Here is a 17,926-nt window from a genome sequence, read left to right on the forward strand (position 1 = left end):
GGGACGAAACCCACGCAGACACGGGGAGAATGTGCAAACTCCACACGGACAGTGACCCAGAGCCGGGATCGAACCTGGGACCTCGGCGCCGTGAGGCTGCAGGGCTAACCCACTGCGCCATCGTGCTGCCAGAGCATGATGCAATAACAACAATCTCTCCCTCAATGTCAGCAAAACTAAAGAGGTAATTGACTTCAGGAAGCAAAGTGTCCTACACACCCCTGTCTGCATCAATGGTGCCGAGGCGGAGATAATTGAGGTTCAAATGCCTCAGTGTACACATCACCATCAATCTGTCCTGGTCCACCCACGTCGACGATACAACCAAGAAAGCATAACAGTGCCTATACGTCCTCAGGAAACTAAGAAAATTCAGCATGTCCACATTGACTCTTAGATGCACCATAGAAAGCATCCTATCTGACTGCCTCACGCCTGGCTGACGTTGAAAGGTTTTTTATTTTTGCGTGCTATATTTATTCAAAGAGGGCGACATGAAACGACGTGGACAGTTTTACGTCGGTTTGGATATGATGATGACCTGGAACTCACGCATGAATATCTATTCCCGGTGTAAGTATTGGACCGAAGTATTCTCTGTGGTACTTCAGAATAGTGATTTATAAATGCTGCACATATGTGCGAAGTAAAAGATAAATATAGTGCTAAGTAACACAGGTTAAAGTGAACAAAAATAATTTGTTCTTCATCCGTGGACGGCACAATAGCACAGTGGTTAGCACTGTTGCTTCACAGCTCCACGGTCTCAGTTTCTATTCGCGGCTTGGGTCACTGTCCGTGCGGAGTCTCCCTGTGTCTGCGTGGGTTTCCTCCGTGTGCTCCGGTTTTCTCCCACAGTCCAAAGATGTGCAGGTTGGGTGGATTGGCCATGCTAAATTGCCCCTTAGTGGCAAAAAAGATTAGATGGGGTTACTGGGTTACAGGGTGGCGGTGTGGGCTTAAGTAGTCTTTCCAAGGGCCGGTGCAGACTCAATGGGCCGAATGGCCGCTTTCTGCACTGTAAGTTCTATGATTCTATGACATGGCAACTGCTCGGCCCAAGACCATAAGAAACTACAGAGTCCTGAAAACAGCCCAGTCCATCACGCGAAACCACCTTCCATCCATTGATTGTCTACACCTCCCGTTGCCTTGCAGCACGATCAAAGACCCTCCCATCCAGGATATTCTCTCTTCCATCTTTTTCCATCAGGCAGAAGATACAAAAGTCTGAGAACACAAACTAACAGATTCAAAAACAACTTCTTCCCCCGTTACCAGGCTCCTGAATGACCCTCTTATGGACTGAACTGGTCTCTCCACGCATACTCGCTACTATGTAGCACTACACTTCATATGCTTCACCCGATGTCTACGTATTTACATTGTGTATTTATCGTATGTCCTATGTTTTTCCATGTATGGAATGATCTGCATGGATTGTACGCAGAACAATACTTTTCACTGTACCTCGGTACCCGTGACAATAAATCTAAATCTCAATAAAAGGAAAAACTTTAACTCACCATCTACACCTGCCACTAATTCCAATAGTTCAAATGCCACTTGTAAATAAAGTTAACAATCCAGGTTACTTGCTTATCTATGCAGACCTTTGGAGAGAGACCCTTTTCAGGAACAACCTGAAAATCCTTTCGTCTCGTCAGACTCATATGCTCAACCTGTCAGCATTTGGCAAAACTGCAAACAGACCTGGCCCGACCCATTAATTACATCATCTGTATCCCACCAAGATGTCCCATTGAAGGCGGCACGGTGGTGCAGTGGTTAGCACTGCTGCCTATGGAGCTGAGGACCTGGGTTCGATCCCGGCCCCGGGTCACTGTATGTGTGGAGTTTGCACATCTCCCCGTGTCTGCCCCCACAACCCCAAAGGTGTGCAGGTTAGGTGGATTGGCCATGCTAAATTACCCCTTAATTGGAAAAAATTATTGGGTAACTCTAACTTAATTTTTTTTTAAAGTCCCATCACCGGCTTAGCTAGGGCTAAAGACAATCTGTCAGAAATTATCTACTCTCCCAGGGATCTCCAACAATCAAATCAATATCCCACTAACCATCTCTCTGGAAACAGGTAAAATGGCTAAAATCAATCATTACCTTGTCTTTTACGACTCCTTAATTACCGCAATAGTAGACACACTGCCTGTATGCATTTTAAACCAGGGTTTTAATAACATTACTGCCAAAAATATGAAATTTTGTATCGAACAATGTGTACATTTTCATACAAGGATCTTGCAAAACCAAATTTAGAATTGAAACAAGTCTATCTCTCTCAATCCATGAACTGGAGGCTGCTCAAAACTCTCTCTAACCAACTGGACAGGATGATATGGAGATATCTATTCCACCAGATAGAAGACTCTGGTGCTTCAGATAACTGAAATGCAACCAGGACAAGCAAAACGGCTAATCCAAAAACTTAAGTCAACAATTTCCTGAATGGCAACACTGCAAAATGCTATATAACGGAAACTTCAACGTCTTTTATGTTTTCATTCCCCAAAACCAAAACAATTTGCATCCAAGCAAAATCATTTGGGTACAAATCAAAAAGGATTGTTTTATAAAGCTTCTGGTGATCTGAATTAGATATCATCTTATATACAGTGAAATAATGCATTTCCATCTACTCTTCATTTATGAGCCTCCACCAACTAGCAGGGGAGCTTTGGGAGATCAATTGAGGTGTCCCCCTCGGTCTCGTGAGGGTTATTATAGAAACACTCATGTGGAAGCCAGAATCGAGTGAGATTAGTTGGCTCAAGAGTGTAATCATCATCTGGGGGGAATTGGAGGAGAAATCCACAAAAGTCTGATTGGGTGATGTCTACCACCATGCTTCAGAGTGGAGTGTTGTCTGATCACAGCTAGCCTTTTGGGTTACAAGGACTGTGTGTTTATTGAGAATATGATAGCATAAAACATATTTTGTACCCTGTCACTGGTTATCCTTAAAATCTGTGTAATTTGTGAAGGTAAGTGGGAGTGACGAAGTACTGTACTGTATTATAGTCAAACTTTCCATGTTTAATAAATGCTTTTCTTTGCTGTTAAAAGCTAATTGGCATTCCTGTGAATGTTCATCGATGTCTTTTAAAACAAGGTTAAGATCTTTTGAGCCAGGGTTCCTCTCTGGGACCTTCCAATTCATAGTAACATCAACTGGGATTGTAACAAACCAACAAAAAATGTTGTTGCTGTAATGTAGGAAAAGCAGTCGTCAATTTGCACACGACAAGCTTCCAGGAAGTAACAAAATTAGTGACTAAATCATCTATTTGAAAGCATAGATTGAGGTGTTATTATTAGGTCATGACAGTGAATGAATTCCCTTGCTCTTCTTTCATTAGTGTCCTGGAGGGGTCTTTGCGCTCTATTTGAGGGTAGAGTCGGGGCCTTGCTTTAATAATAAAGCAGCACGGTAGCATAGTGGTTAGCACAGTTGCTTCACAGCTCCAGATTCGATTCACGGCTTGGGTCACTATGTGTGTGGAATCTGTACTTCTCCTTGTGTGTGCGTGGGTTTCCTCCGGGTGCTCCGGTTTCCTCCCATAGTCCAAAGATGTGCAGGTCAGGTGGATTGGCCATGATCAATTGCCCTTAGTGTCCAAAAAGGTTGGGTGAGGTTACGGTATAGGGTGGAGACGTAGGCTTGGGTAGGGTGCTCTTTCCAAGGGCCAGTACAGACTGGATGGACTGAATGGCCTCCTTCTGTACAGTAAATTCTATAATATAACAGTTACTTTGCTTTAAAAATGCCTCACTGACTGAAGTATTTTGGAATGTCCTACGGTCATGAAATATAAATGCAATGATTTGATTTGATTTATTGTCACATGTACCGAAGTACAGTGAAACGTTTTTTTCTGTGGCCGAGGAAACGTACACAGTACGTACATAGTAGACAAAAGAATAATCAACAGAGCACATTGACAAATGGTATATCAACAAACATCGACTCCCCTGCTAATGTCTTATTTGGAAGCTATACAAACCAATTTATAGAATCCCTATATGCAGAAGGCCATTCAGCCCATCGAGTCTGCATCAACCCACTGAAAGAGCCCCCTACCTTGGCAACTGCCCCACCCTATCCCCACAACCCCACCAAACCTGCACATTCCTAGACACCAAGAGGAAATTTAGCGTGGCCAATCCACCGAACTTGCATACCGTTGGACTGTGGTAGGAAACCCACGCAGACACGGGGAGAAAGTACAAACTCCACACAGATGGGGACTCAACTGTGAGTATGATCAACAATCCAAGTTGACTTTCCAGAAACTAGCATATTCTAATTATTGAAGAGTGTGCAAAGGTTTTAGCAAAATCAACAGCCTGGTTTGAGTTTCAAAAGACTGTAACTTCCAGGACACAAACTCAATGATCCTGCTATATTTACAATTTAGATGGGATTTCTGACTGATGCCATTATTTCAAGTAAATTATTTCAATAAAATAAATGAAGCTCAGCTTTCATGCTCATGAATAATTCAGGAGCCAACATAATGCAAATTGTATTATTGTAATAGGTTTCTAAATATATTAATAGATTGATAGCAACTGCATGATGTGTCAGTTTGTTTCCAAAATACTTAATCCTATCATTTTGTCTGAAAACTACAAAAGGGTCAAACACAGATCTCATCTCCTAGAATACTTGAATTATTTTCATTACTAGATGGAACATTAATCAGAAAACCTATTGTATTAAACTGCCAATATTGTAACAGTCATCGGGTAATAACAAGAAGCCGATTAGGAATTATAACTGAAGGATTGGTCAAAGTTATCAATTCTGAGATAGATAAGCAAAAAGATAGAAGTGGTGAAGGGGAATGGTTTAGAAAGGAATGTCAGAGAATAGGGCCACAGTGGCTGAAGGCTCAGAGACCAGTGGTGGGACAAAGGGGGAGAATGTGGTGTACCAAAGGTCAGAGTTGATGGAACACATATAGCTAGAAAAATGTGCAGAGCTGAAACGAGCGAAGCAGAGGATTGGGACTAAGTATGAGAATTCAAAATTAGTGCATCGTGAAGTAGGAGCTGGTTTAGCACAGTGGGCTAAATAGCTGGCTTGCAATGCAGAACAATGCAGCGCGGGTTCAATTCCCGTACCGGCCTCTCCGAACAGGCGCCGGAATGTGGCGACTAGGGGCTTTTTACAGTAATTTCATTGAAGTCTACTTGTGAAAATAAGTGATTATTATTATTATTAGGGCAACACTGCAGTTCAGCAAAGACAAGAATTATTTTTAAAATTAATTTTAAACGCTTTAAAAACGAAGATGTGAGCTTCATTGGCCAGGCCAGCATTTGTTGCCCATTCCTAGTTGCCCTTGAGAAGGTGGTGGTGAGCTGCTTTCTTGAACCACTGCAGTCCATCTGGTGTAGGTTCACATATGTCATCCCTATTGACTGGCCTTGTTTAATCAGTATCCTGACAAATCTGGCCAGGATACCTCACTGTATCCACCCCTTCAGACCACTTCCCGACCAGTACTTATCGTCATGGGAGAGCAAACGGACACTGTGCTGGCCGTTGAACGGATTGACCAAGTAGTCGCAAGTTGCATACTGCCGATCGGTGGCGGGGGGGCGAGCCGAGCAGGGCGCAAAGGACGAGCACCAGAGCGGAGCTCCAAGCTGGGGCCACCACTGCTAGCATCGCGTCCACATGGACGGCAGTCAGTCCATTCCCCCCAACGCTCTGCACATGATGGCAAGCACACAGCCCAGCCTCGCGCCGCCCGCTCCCTCAAACGGCGCAACTAATCGGGGACAGCCCGCGGACGGCATTCTTAAAAGCCGGTCGCGGCAGTTGGGAACTTCTTCCCGCGATCTGGAACGCACAACCGATCGCTCCATGACCCTCCTGACACCCACCCGCGACCCAGAGTTTAAAAAACCCTGAACTAACTGATCAAAAGGGCCAGGAAATTGTATTTAAAAATAAAATTGTTTAATGTGCAAAATGTAGACAAATCTATTTTTATTGCCCAATTCAAGTTGCTTTGGTGGTGGGCCTTTCTCTACTTCAAAAGCACCTTTGGTGATGGGGCTTCCAAAATGATCTTAGGTAGGGAATTCTAGGTTACTGAATCAATGACAAGGAAGGAATAGTAATATAAGTCAGGGCGTTGTACGACTTGAAAATCCCGACTTGGAGCAGATGCCGCTTCCATGCTCTTGCTGCATTTGTCTTTGGTGATGGAGCATTGACTGGCTGGAAGGTGGTATAAAAGTAAACTTGGTAAGTTATTAGCATGCATCATACAGACAGTGCATACTAGAACTGTGACACACCAATGGTGAATCAGTAGATAGCAGTCCAGTTCCAAGGATGATGATGGAGCGATGAGTATTCCATTGCACTCCTAGTTCAAACCTTGTAAATGGGAGAGATGACGTTGTCCATGGGTCATATGTTGCTGAATATTTCTATGGGAAAAGCACTACCATGACCTTCTCTTGTCTCTGCTGCCCTTGATATTCTAGATGGAGGTCATGGGGCTGGAAAATGCTATCAAAGGACCCTTGTTAAGTTGCTGCAGTGCGTCTTGCAGATTATACATGCTGCTGCCACTAAGCACTGGTTGTGAAAGAAGTTAATGTTTAAGGCACTGGGTAATTATTTTGTTCTCGATGGTGTCAAGTTTCTGGAGTGTTGTTGGACTTGCACTCATCCAGATAAGTATCCCATCTTACTCCTAACTTGTTCCTTGTAGATACTAGACAGAATTTTTAGGAGTCAGGAATTCCCAGACTGTGACTGACTCTTGTAGCCACAGTATTTATATGGCTGGCCCAGTTAATCCCCAGGATGTTGATGGGGGGGGGGGGGATTTAGCAATGATAACACCATTGAAATGTCAGGGATAGATGGCTAGACTCTTTTGTTGGAAATAGCCATTGGTGGTACTAGTGTGATACAACTTGTCAGAACTTACTTAAATTGCTTAAGTTGCCATCCAAATTTAATGTTACAAGCAAAACCCATTTGACCATTTCTACGTTCCATGTACCAGCACATGTGGACAGAGTTTCTGACAATCAATTTTGCATGAAAAAAAACACTTCCTGAAGGAGACAACTGGTTCATTTTTATGCAGCCGAATGTGAGTCTACTTCAAAAGGTAAGCACTTTATTAAGTGTCCACCACCTGTGAGTAAACCGATTTTAAATAAAAGAAAATGATTTTTAAAAAACTACACAGAACCATTTATTAATTTCACTGATCAGTTTTAATATTTAAGTATTTTAACGTTTATATGAATGTCCTTGCACCTAAAAACGAACTTAATTTTTTAAGCGACATGTGCAATTGGAATCTCGCAGTTATTAATTTGAGCGGGGAACATGTTTGGCTTTCGGTATAATGTTCTTTCGAGCTAGCATGCAAATATTCAGTGAATTGTACTGGAGAAATCAGCACCATCGAGCAGAAACTCTACCCAATGTGAACCGACTCTTAGTTTTGTATAGGACTGACATTGGCCCCACTTTCTCTTCAATTTGGGCAACTAACCTTGGCCACCACAAATACCGCCTGGCGGTTCCTTCATTGTCACCATACCAGGATGTGCCTCATGCAGTTGGTCAAGGACTTAATCACGCAAGCACAGAGGAATAAACACATTAAATTCTCCATTCTGCACTGTCAACTCAAGTCGTAATGTGACGTAAGGCTTGACGTGTGGATTTTTACAATGGATATCTAACATAGTTCCTTTTTGGACCATGTCCATCACTGGATTGGTTCTTGAGTATTTCTGTATTTGGGATGAAGTCACTGGTACATTATCCATGACTGAGAATTATAGCATGTTGACAAAATGGTCTTCAGGTTCTAGTTTGACTTGTAACAACAAGCTTGACAAAACATAAGCATGCTGCCCTGACTTATAATATTGGATGTTGTACATATCTGCTGACAATATCAAAGACCATCTTTGCAACCTACTAGCTGCTAAAGAAAGAATATCCGCTATTCAGCCCAGATTGTTGTCAAAGACCGATGATCTGTCAAAAGAGTAAAACTATGTCCATAACTTTAGGGATGGAACTTTCTTACTCCGAAAATGATGCCCAAAGTTTATTTTTCTAGCTGAGCATAATTTGTTTCAGCGTCAGTAAGAGTTTATGAAGCAAATGTTATTCGTTGTTCATCCCTTAATGCATTGTGTGCGCGATAACTGCATCAACCCCATAGGGTGACGTAAATTGTAACCAGCTTGGGATTATGAATCAACTGCCCTGACTTCTCAAAGGCATCTTTTATCTCATTGTATGCACTTTTGCATTCTTCTGACCTGTGACACAAAGAGCGTAAAGGCTTTAATCGTGTTGCTAAATCCTAGTCAATCCTAAAAACAACCTTACTTGTGTCACATTGCGGACGTGGTGCTTCTAAGATTGCGGTCATCTTCTTTGGCTCCTCCTTATGTAAGCCATCTGTGCCGATGACGTGGCCCAGGTAATTCATGAATGTCTTGAAAAAGTCACACTTTTCCTTTTTAACTCAAAGATTATGGTTTTGTAGACATTTCAGAGTAGCTTCCAAGTTGTTCAAGTGTTCCTGTTCACTTGAATCAGTGATGAGACTGTCACCAAAATCATTAATTTTCAAACTCAGCCACGGTGATCCCGATCGCGGGAAGAATGGCCATGACTGGCTTTTAAAGATGCCGACACGCCCGGCTTCCAGAATGCTAGTTGTCCCTGTGCTTGCGTGCCCCCTCAACCGAATGTAGCAGTGCACAGGCCCGACACCCAGCAGGGCAGACTGCCTCCTCCAGACTCAGCACACTGTCACAGAATCACAATAATAGAGTACAGAAGAGCTCTTCGGCCCAACGAGCCTGCATCAACGCATGAAAAATACTTGACCTGCCCACCTAATCCCATTTGCCAGCACCTGGCTCATAGCCTCCCAGGAACAGATTTTTAAAACAGAAAATCAATGGAGACTTCCCGCCAGAAGTGGTGACAGAGAGCAGGTCATGTACTCTGGGCGCAAAATTACAGAGGAGAGATTCCTCCATTTTGTAGCTGCCAGCAAGCAAGCAACAGGACTGTGTGAAGAACTGAAGATGGATCGTTTTAGAATAAGGAAGAGAGGGCCAGAGATACAAACAGGCCAGGATCTCACAACTGAATCTGCTAGAGAGAACTTCACAGGAGAGTCCACGTCAGGACAAAACAGTTCTGGTATGAACCCAAAGATCTCTGACCCATACAGAAATATAACATTGAATGAGAAAGCAAGTGAGATTGTGAGGACCAACCAGACTCACCTGTTGCATTAGAAGTAAATGAAAATGGTGGATCACAGAGGTGGGCCCCGGCGTGGGTCGCGGAGGTGGGCCCCGGCGTGGGTCGCGGAGGTCGGCCCCGGCGTGGGCCGCGGAGGTCGGCCCCGGCGTGGGTCGCGGAGGTGAGCCCCGGAGGTGGGCCCCGGCAAGGGTCCCGGAGGTGGGCCCCGGCGTGGGTCGCGGAGGTGGGCCCCGGAGGTGGGCCCCGGAGGTGGGCCCCGGCGTGGGTCCCGGAGGTGGGCCCCGGCGTGGGTCCCGGAGGTGGGCCCCGGCGTGGGTCCCGGAGGTGGGCCCCGGCGTGGGTCCCGGAGGTGGGCCCCGGCGTGGGTCCCGGAGGTGGGCCCCGGCGTGGGTCCCGGAGGTGGGCCCCGGCGTGGGTCCCGGAGGTGGGCCCCGGAGTGGGTCCCGGAGGTCGGCCCCGGCGTGGGTCCCGGAGGTCGGCCCCGGCGTGGGTCCCGGAGGTCGGCCCCGGCGTGGGTCCCGGAGGTCGGCCCCGGCGTGGGTCCCGGAGGTCGGCCCCGGCGTGGGTCCCGGAGGTCGGCCCCGGAGTGGGTCCCGGAGGTCGGCCCCGGCGTGGGTCCCGGAGGTGGGCCCCGGAGTGGGTCCCGGAGGTCGGCCCCGGCGTGGGTCCCGGAGGTCGGCCCCGGCGTGGGTCCCGGAGGTCGGCCCCGGAGTGGGTCCCGGAGGTCGGCCCCGGCGTGGGTCCCGGAGGTGGGCCCCGGAGTGGGTCCCGGAGGTCGGCCCCGGCGTGGGCCGCGGAGGTTGGCCCCGGCGTGGGTCGCGGAGGTCGACCCCGGCGTGGGCCCCGGAGGTCGGCCCCGGCGTGGGTCCCGGAGGTCGGCCCCGGCGTGGGTCCCGGAGGTCGGCCGGCGGGTAAAAATGGGTCCCCGGAAAAAAAGTTTGAAAAACACCGATCTAAATAATACTGCACCCCATTCAGTCCACTCAATTTGATCCATGGGCCTCTCCAAAAGGAAGTATTTAGCAACATAGACCTTTGTGTGTTACGATAGTGAGTAATGGCTGTGATGTGACATGCAGCTGCGTTCATTTGTAAATATGCCTGTGAGAAATCAATTTCACTGAATTTCTGTCCTCCAGACAGTCCAGCAAACAACTTTTCAATCAGCAGCAGTGGATATTGACCTGCGGGCAACGCTGGGTTAATAGCAGTTTTAAAATCTCCACAGAGTCACACTGAGCTATTGCAATTCAGTACAGGAATTATTCGCATTGCCCAATCATTCACAGAAACTGGTTCAATGACCCGTTTGGACTAGTCTTTCTAATTCTTCTTTGACTTTTGGCCTGATGACATATGGTACGGTTCTAGCTTTGAGACATTTTGATGGACTGTTTGGCTTGATCTTTAATTGTACTTCCAACGCCAATCATGGAATCTCATGAATCTTCAAACTTCTCTAGGAGTTCTTGTATGTTGTTCTTGGACTCCATCAGTTGATTCATTGTTCCTCAATTGAATTTAAGCTTTTGTCAGCCATGCTCTACTAAATAAAGCAGGAAAATGTCCACAGACAACATGAAGACACAACTCTGCCGTCTGTCCATTTACATCTTTCACCACAATGCATGCTTTTAATGGTACAACCACTCTGTACATCCTTAGGATCACATTTGACAGTTTTAAAGGCAGATGCTTCAACTTTTTATTATAAATATTCTCCGGAATTAATGATACAGCGGGACCCATATCCACTTCCCATCTCAATTTAATGCCCATCAACTTTTGGAAATGCCCCGAAACGTCGTTGATTGCCCTGCAACAACAAGACGCCTAGTTTCAGCTTCTGCAGTTGTTTGGGTACGTTGTCTTATGAATGGCCTTGAACTTCGTCTTTTAATTTATAGACACAACTAGTCTGTTTAGATTAGATGTGTTTCTTGTTCTGCACATCCTTGGTGTAGGTGAGGTTTTCTGAGCCAAACATGCCTTGGCAATATGGCCCATTTTGTCACAGTTCTTGTTGCACTTACTTTCTCTACTCCAGCAGTACCCACTGAGTATCCAATCTGTGTACATTGGTCACATGGTCCTTTTGCAGCCTTATTTCTTATGGTATCCATTTAATGGATCTTCTTTCCAGCCCCTTTCTGTGAAGCTTCTCTCATTGCTGGCTCCATAGATTCAGCGGCTCCATAGATTCGGCTGCTCCATAGATTCAGCAGCTTTGAGAGTTAAATCGCTTACAACAAGCTGCTTCCTCTGAATAGGTTCCTTGCGGAATCCACAAACCAACCTATTCAAATTCCTTGCAGGCCTGGGAGAACTGAAATACAAGATGTTGCAAGTAAACCTCAGTCAGGGATGTCAGTGCAGCGTCATCAGCAAACAGTAATTCATGAATTAGGATATAATGCACTTTGGTCTCATTGTGCAATCTTGCCAAATTGAATAGCTTGCCATCAGCTCTGGCATACAAGTGAAGTGGACACCCTCATTTGAGTTGCTGAAAGCAGAAAATGGCAGGATGGAGGAAAATATACCCAAGAGGGTAGGCACCAGGATGCACCAAAGTCTCCAACGATCCTTTGTAACTGACAAAACTGTGCATGTTCTAGTGGAACGAAGAAATGATGCCCAGGATTTTTCACAGTAGTTTAATGAGTCCTCCTTTGCTGAGAAGATTGAAAGCCTTGATGAGGTCTATGTAGAGCAGCCGGCTGTGTTTGTGGCACTTCTCCTATAACTGCTGAAGTGAGAAAATCATGTCAACAGCTGTAAGCTAACTAACACATCGACCCCATTCTAATTATCAAAGCTCCAAATTAGTGCCCAAGAATTTATAAATTTCAGTCCTGTATACACTCAATTAGGTCACAGGTCTTCGAACACTTTGAATGAAAAACAATTACCTTTCTCTCCAATTCTGATAACCCCTCATCATGAGGTCACGACCCCTAGTTTTCAAACGTCCAAGTAATGGGAAGCTGGGTCTCAGCATCTAGCCATGACTACAAAGAATTTTATACAAACATCTCACATTCTTCTAAACTCCAGAGAATGTAGGTTCATTCTACTCAATAGCGCCTCAAAGTAAAGCCCCCTCATCCCAGAGATCAACCTAGTGAAATTATGTTGTATCCCCTCTTATGCAAGTACAGCCTTCCTTAGTAAACTACGTGAGGAGACAGTGTCAAGTACATCAGCAGACAGTGAGCCAAGCATCTGACTCCAGGCACAGCACACATGAATGAATGAATGAGAAACAAATTCAAACTTCGTCTGAAACAGATATCATATTCATGCAAACAACTCATAAATTGCATTGGGAAAGCAAATTACTGTTCATTTAATACGTTCAATTCTGAAATTAAAAGATAAACATACATTATGCAGATTTAGATATTTAGAATATTTCCTCTGATTCTTTACTGTAATTTTATTCATTCTTTTCTGAACACTTCACAAAGTACCAAAATTCTTAAAGTGAAGATGTCTAAAACTGCAGACAGCACTTCAAATGTGGCTTTGTCAATAAATTGCCTCAGATTAAAATTCTATGTTTGATGTGAACCAATTGACCTTTTTGCGGAGCAGGGGCTGGGAACTCCATCCCAACAGGCCTCACGAGTTTCACACGTGACATCCGGCCCCAGCCCTTATATGCACTATCTGGCAGTTAAAGGGCTCACTTACCCTGACAACAGTGCTCCTGCATAAAAAGAGGGGGGGGGGGGGGGGGGGGGGGGGGGGGGAAAGAAAGAGTGCAAAAATGGGGACAGGGAGAGGTCCCAGTTGAGAAGTGGAGCAGAGAAAAAGGCTCCAAGCAGGAAAAAAAGTTACAGTTGGCAAAAGTGGCGAAGGCTCAAGAAAAACCCTGGTGATCAAAGAGGGCTTGGGAGAAGCCCAGAAGATCTACGGCAGCAGAAGGCTGGTGACTCCGTGCTAAGGGTCTTTGGGGCCCTTTAGAGCAGTACCATTCTGGTTGGGGCGGTCAAAGAATTGAAATTGTGCTTGTGAGTTGGTGCTGGAATGCAGACTCGGAAATTCAGAAGAATTGATTCTCCGGAGACAAGACTGAAACCCTGCAAGGTAAGCCATCTGTGAGGCCATCGGAGTTGGAGTGACCTTTGAAGAGAATTCCAAGACCTTCAAAGGTGAAGACTGGAATCCTTTGCGAGAGAGACAGAGTTTCAACAATATTGGTTGACTCACAGTGTTTACTGACCTCTGGATGGGTTGCTGAGAAATCCATGGGATACGTCTAAAGTTGCATCTACCATTTGTTGTGCACTGTGGTGTGTTTGGCTAGTTTGTAGGCTATTAACCCGAAATGTTACACTATAAAATAGATGTTGGAGATTGTTTTATTGTTGACCTTGTATAGTAACTTTTATTTTGTTTATTTAAAAGCTGTGGATTCATGTGGCTTTATTCTATTTGCAACTTCCTTGAATCTTAAACTTCTGTCTATTTGAAACAGAAGTTGTTGCTCCCCAAAATTTGTGGGCTCGAGTCCAGGATCATAACATATGTCTCACCTTGCAATTAGGCAATCACTTTATAATTAATTTCATTAGATTGTATCAATGTGGACGGAATTCAGGGAAGCGTAACGATGGGTCATGATTAAAAACTGAACCAACTATATCCTAATGTGCCATAGGCTTTTAAAAAGTTAGCTACAATGCAGAAAATCCAGGAACATAGTGGCAGACATTCAGGAGATGATCACCCTGGGGCATAATAAGCAATTAATGGAACTAATTCTACTTGGAGATAGGAATGGGGGGGAAAAAGAGGCATATTATATGACCAGGAGGATGAATTAAGTGTGGGTAAAAAAGCATATATTTGCTTTGTCTTTGAATAGTGTCACAGGAGATCAATTATGCATCAGTTGTGACTCAGTGATTGCACTCTCACCTCTGAGTCAGACAGTTGAGAGTTCAAATAAAAACAAAATACTGGGGATGCTAGAAATCTGAAATGAAAACAGAAAATGCTGGATAAACTCAGCTGGTCTGGCAGCATCTGTGGAGAGGGAAACACTAAGTTTCAAATTCATATGGGTGGCTCATTTTCCAGCATTTTCTGTTATTATTTCAGTTGAGTACAAGTCTGAATCAGAGTTGAGAGTTTTCAGAGTTGAGAGTTCAACTTCCGCTAGAGACTTGGCAGACATAATGCAAGCTGACGCACACCAATGCAGCATAGAGTGCTGCATTGCTACTGATGCCTTCCTAGGTTCCACCTGCCCTCAATGGCACTAATTAAAGAAGAGAAGGCGACTTCTCTGTCCTAACAGATGATCCATTGAAACAGCCATTATCAAAGTCACAAATTACATCTTATGTTACTGCAACCTTGGCGAACATCCTTGTTCATCCCTCTCAACCTATGTGCACCCTTTGACATGGTTGACCGCACAATCTTCCTCCAATCCCTCTCCTCAGTCACCCAGGTGCATGGGTGAGACTGGGTTCATCTGGTTCCATTATCTTTCCAGTCAGAACCACCTGCAATGTTTCTTCCCTTCCCCACATCATTACCTGAGGGATCTCCCAAGGATCTATCTTTAGCCCCACCCGTTTCTCATCTACACCCTTCCCACCGTGAGATTATCAAAAAGCATATCAGGTCCCATGTGTGTACTGGCCTCAGCAAGCATTACCTCACATCACCACACAACCTCTCTATTGTCTTTAACTTGTCACACATCTGAATCCAAAACTGGATTACTAGAAATATCATCTAAGTATCAGGAAGACAATGTCACACTCTTCAGTTGCTTCAGACGTTCCCTTCCCTATCTACTAACTAACCCTATCTCTTCCTCCCAACAGAGGTTGAACGAGATCTTTTGCAATTTTGGTGTCATATTTAACACAATGATGAGTTTCTATCAGAGCTTCTCTGCTCCATCACCAAGATAGCCTACATGTCCAGAACACTGCCTGACTCTGCCCAATCCCGTCACCTCTTCTGCTGTTATACAATATTCGATGTAATAATAATCTTTATTCGTGTTACAAGTAGGCTTACATTAACACTGCAATGAGGTTAATGTGAAAATTCCCCAATCGCCACACCACGGCGGTTGTTTGGGTACACTGAGGGAGAATTCAGATTGTCCAATTCACCTAACAAGCACATCTTTCGGGACTTGTGGAAGGAAACCGGAGCACCCGGAAGAAACCCACGCAAACACGGGGAGAACATGTAGTCAGTGATCTTTGTTAAGTCTCGGCACAATTGTTCAAATGATTTCCGGATGGTTTCTCATTCTTCAGTTTGCCTCAACTTGAGTTCATTCAAAACCCTACTGTCCAAATTCTAACTCTATTGCCCAAGTCCCACTCACCGATCACTTCTGGGTTCACTGACTCCCATTCAAAATTCAAGTCTTTATTTTTCGTGTGCATGCAACCTTAAAACCAGCTTGTGTGCACGGAAAAGGGATCAAAATAACAATTAAAAAATAGCCTTACCTAACATGCATACAGAATACCCACTTGAACAGTTATACACTGGACAAACATCAAGGTGAAAGGTTTTACAACAAAATATTTCATTCTGCAGGCTTTGCACCATGCAATCTGAAAGAACAATGTTTAAACGTAAATCAAATTCCAAAGATTAAAGTACTCCCACCTTAAATATTTCTGGTTCTTTTATATCCAAAGGTTCTGTAGTTAGATGTTCCAAATGAATCCTTCTTTGTTGATAGTCCCTCGACTTTCTTGGTACTACCAGCCAAACAACACCAATTGCTATCATAAATCCACAGCCAATGCCAAGGAGTAGCCCACTTAAATAACTTGGCAGAGGCAGCACTATATAGGCATAAACAAACATGGTAAAGAGTAATAAAGTCTTAAATGGAACTTCAGGTGGCGGTACTTCAGACTTAATTTCATCTTTCTCCAATAGTTTATTTCTTTTGTCAAATGCTTCTTCTCCAGTTAAAGGCTCTATAATTTTATCCACAACAACCTCTTCTTCAGTTTCTATCTCAAATTCTGAAAGGTACAAGTCGCAGTACTCATTTTCTTCTTTGCTAGCAAGTGCAGAAAGTGAGCATTTTTCTAGACCTAGGGATGATGCATTCAGAGAAATTTCCTTTGTGATCCCCTGTGAATTCTTGGTGTCCGCCTCTTTTGAAGGCTCATCCACGGGTTTGGAACTACTTGTACCTGGAATGGAATCTTTCGTTGAACAGTCCCCATCAGAGTCATATTCTTCTTCTTTAATGCTATAACTGTTGCTGCTTTCCAAATGTCCATTTAAACTAGTAATAGTGGAAAGTTCTGTCGCACTAGACGATAAAGCCTTATGCCGAAGACTACTGGTCTCATCGCCAATTATTTTGTTTAGAAGTTGAAAAGGTTCATAAATAACTTCTGAAAATCGCCTCTTAGTGTCTTCAATTCTAGCCTCCACTTCAGTTACATTAAAAAATGACCTACCTTCTGATGGCGAGGTGATTGGGGAAGAAGGTGCAGTCTTAGAATCCCCTCCAGTGACACGAGGTTGCGTAAACTGTTTGAAGAGATGCAAGTTTATTCGGGAATCAGAGGTCCTAAATGGGACAGATTCAAATTCTTGTTTTGAATCTTTGTCTGTTGACAGAGATTTAACTAGTGTTTTCATTAACTGCCTTGTCCTTAGAGGGGTTGTGGGTTCTTTTGGTTCTACTTCTGTTGAAAGAGATTTTACTAAACTCATAAATGGCTTTGTGCTCGTCATCGAAGGTGAAGGGACAACGGAATGCACACAAGGTTGAGGTGAAGAATCAGATGTAGAAGCTGAAATTGTAGTTCTCATCTCTGAAGACAAATTGGTAGCATCCAATAATTGGGCTGGTAATGAGAACAATGGCAATGGCAATGCAGTAGTAGTAAGTGATTCAGAAGGTAATTTTACTGACGTTCCCAATGGCTCTGAAGAGATCATTGTTGATGCCGACGGTGGAATGGAATTTTCAACTGAAGTCGATGCTGTTGACATATCCGATGAGGTAGCAGACTCTGATAAAAGTTGGCCACTATGTTCACAAGTACTTTCTTTTCCTTTAAGTTCTGGTACAAAACTTTGGTCTTCATGAAGAGTTATGGAGGAATCTTCACATTTTTCTTCCTCTTCCTCCTCCTCTTCCTTACCAAAGGCAGAAAAGTGTATAGTGATGGTCTCTCTAGAAATGGAGCGTTGAACTTGCACTTTTGGTGATGACGACATAGAAGCTGCTCTTTCTGCATGGCTACTGCTCTGATTTGTCATTGCAGTCTTGAGTAAGTATCACAGTCTAAAACAATAAAAAAATAATAAATTACAATCTTTTGAAAGAGAAAGCCATTTTCATTAAAAATTGTTTAAAAAAAAAGAAAGAGAAAGCCATTATACAAATCACTAGGAGAAACTTTGGCCACAGATTGCAAAGTTGATTCCTGCCCATTCTTAAAAGGTCTATCGACACGTTTGACCCTTTAACTCAAGCACTCCAAAACAAATCAGTTTTATCACTGCTGCAAAGTACAGCAGCTGGGCACAGAAATTGCTGCGATGAGTTAGAAACAATTTCAGAGCACATGCCAATTTGCAGTGCATGACAGGGCTGTCACT

The 17,926-nt window shown here is 44.1% G+C and overlaps 1 protein-coding gene across 6 annotated transcripts in view; it reads right to left on the reverse strand.

The window, feature by feature from the left end:
• The window catches only part of tex2 (testis expressed 2), a 132,654-nt gene that overhangs the window by 46,085 nt on the left and 68,643 nt on the right, over window positions 1–17,926 (reverse strand). For all 6 annotated transcript variants that reach the window (XM_038777914.1, XM_038777917.1, XM_038777916.1 and 3 more), the window contains exon 2: window positions 15,959–17,609. In XM_038777914.1, the coding sequence (XP_038633842.1) occupies window positions 15,959–17,584 (1,626 nt within the window). In that variant the 5' untranslated portion in view covers window positions 17,585–17,609. The remainder of the gene's footprint in view (window positions 1–15,958; window positions 17,610–17,926) is intronic.

Source organism: Scyliorhinus canicula, chromosome 18 (assembly GCF_902713615.1).
Source record: "Scyliorhinus canicula chromosome 18, sScyCan1.1, whole genome shotgun sequence".
Classification (NCBI taxonomy): domain Eukaryota; kingdom Metazoa; phylum Chordata; class Chondrichthyes; order Carcharhiniformes; family Scyliorhinidae; genus Scyliorhinus; species Scyliorhinus canicula.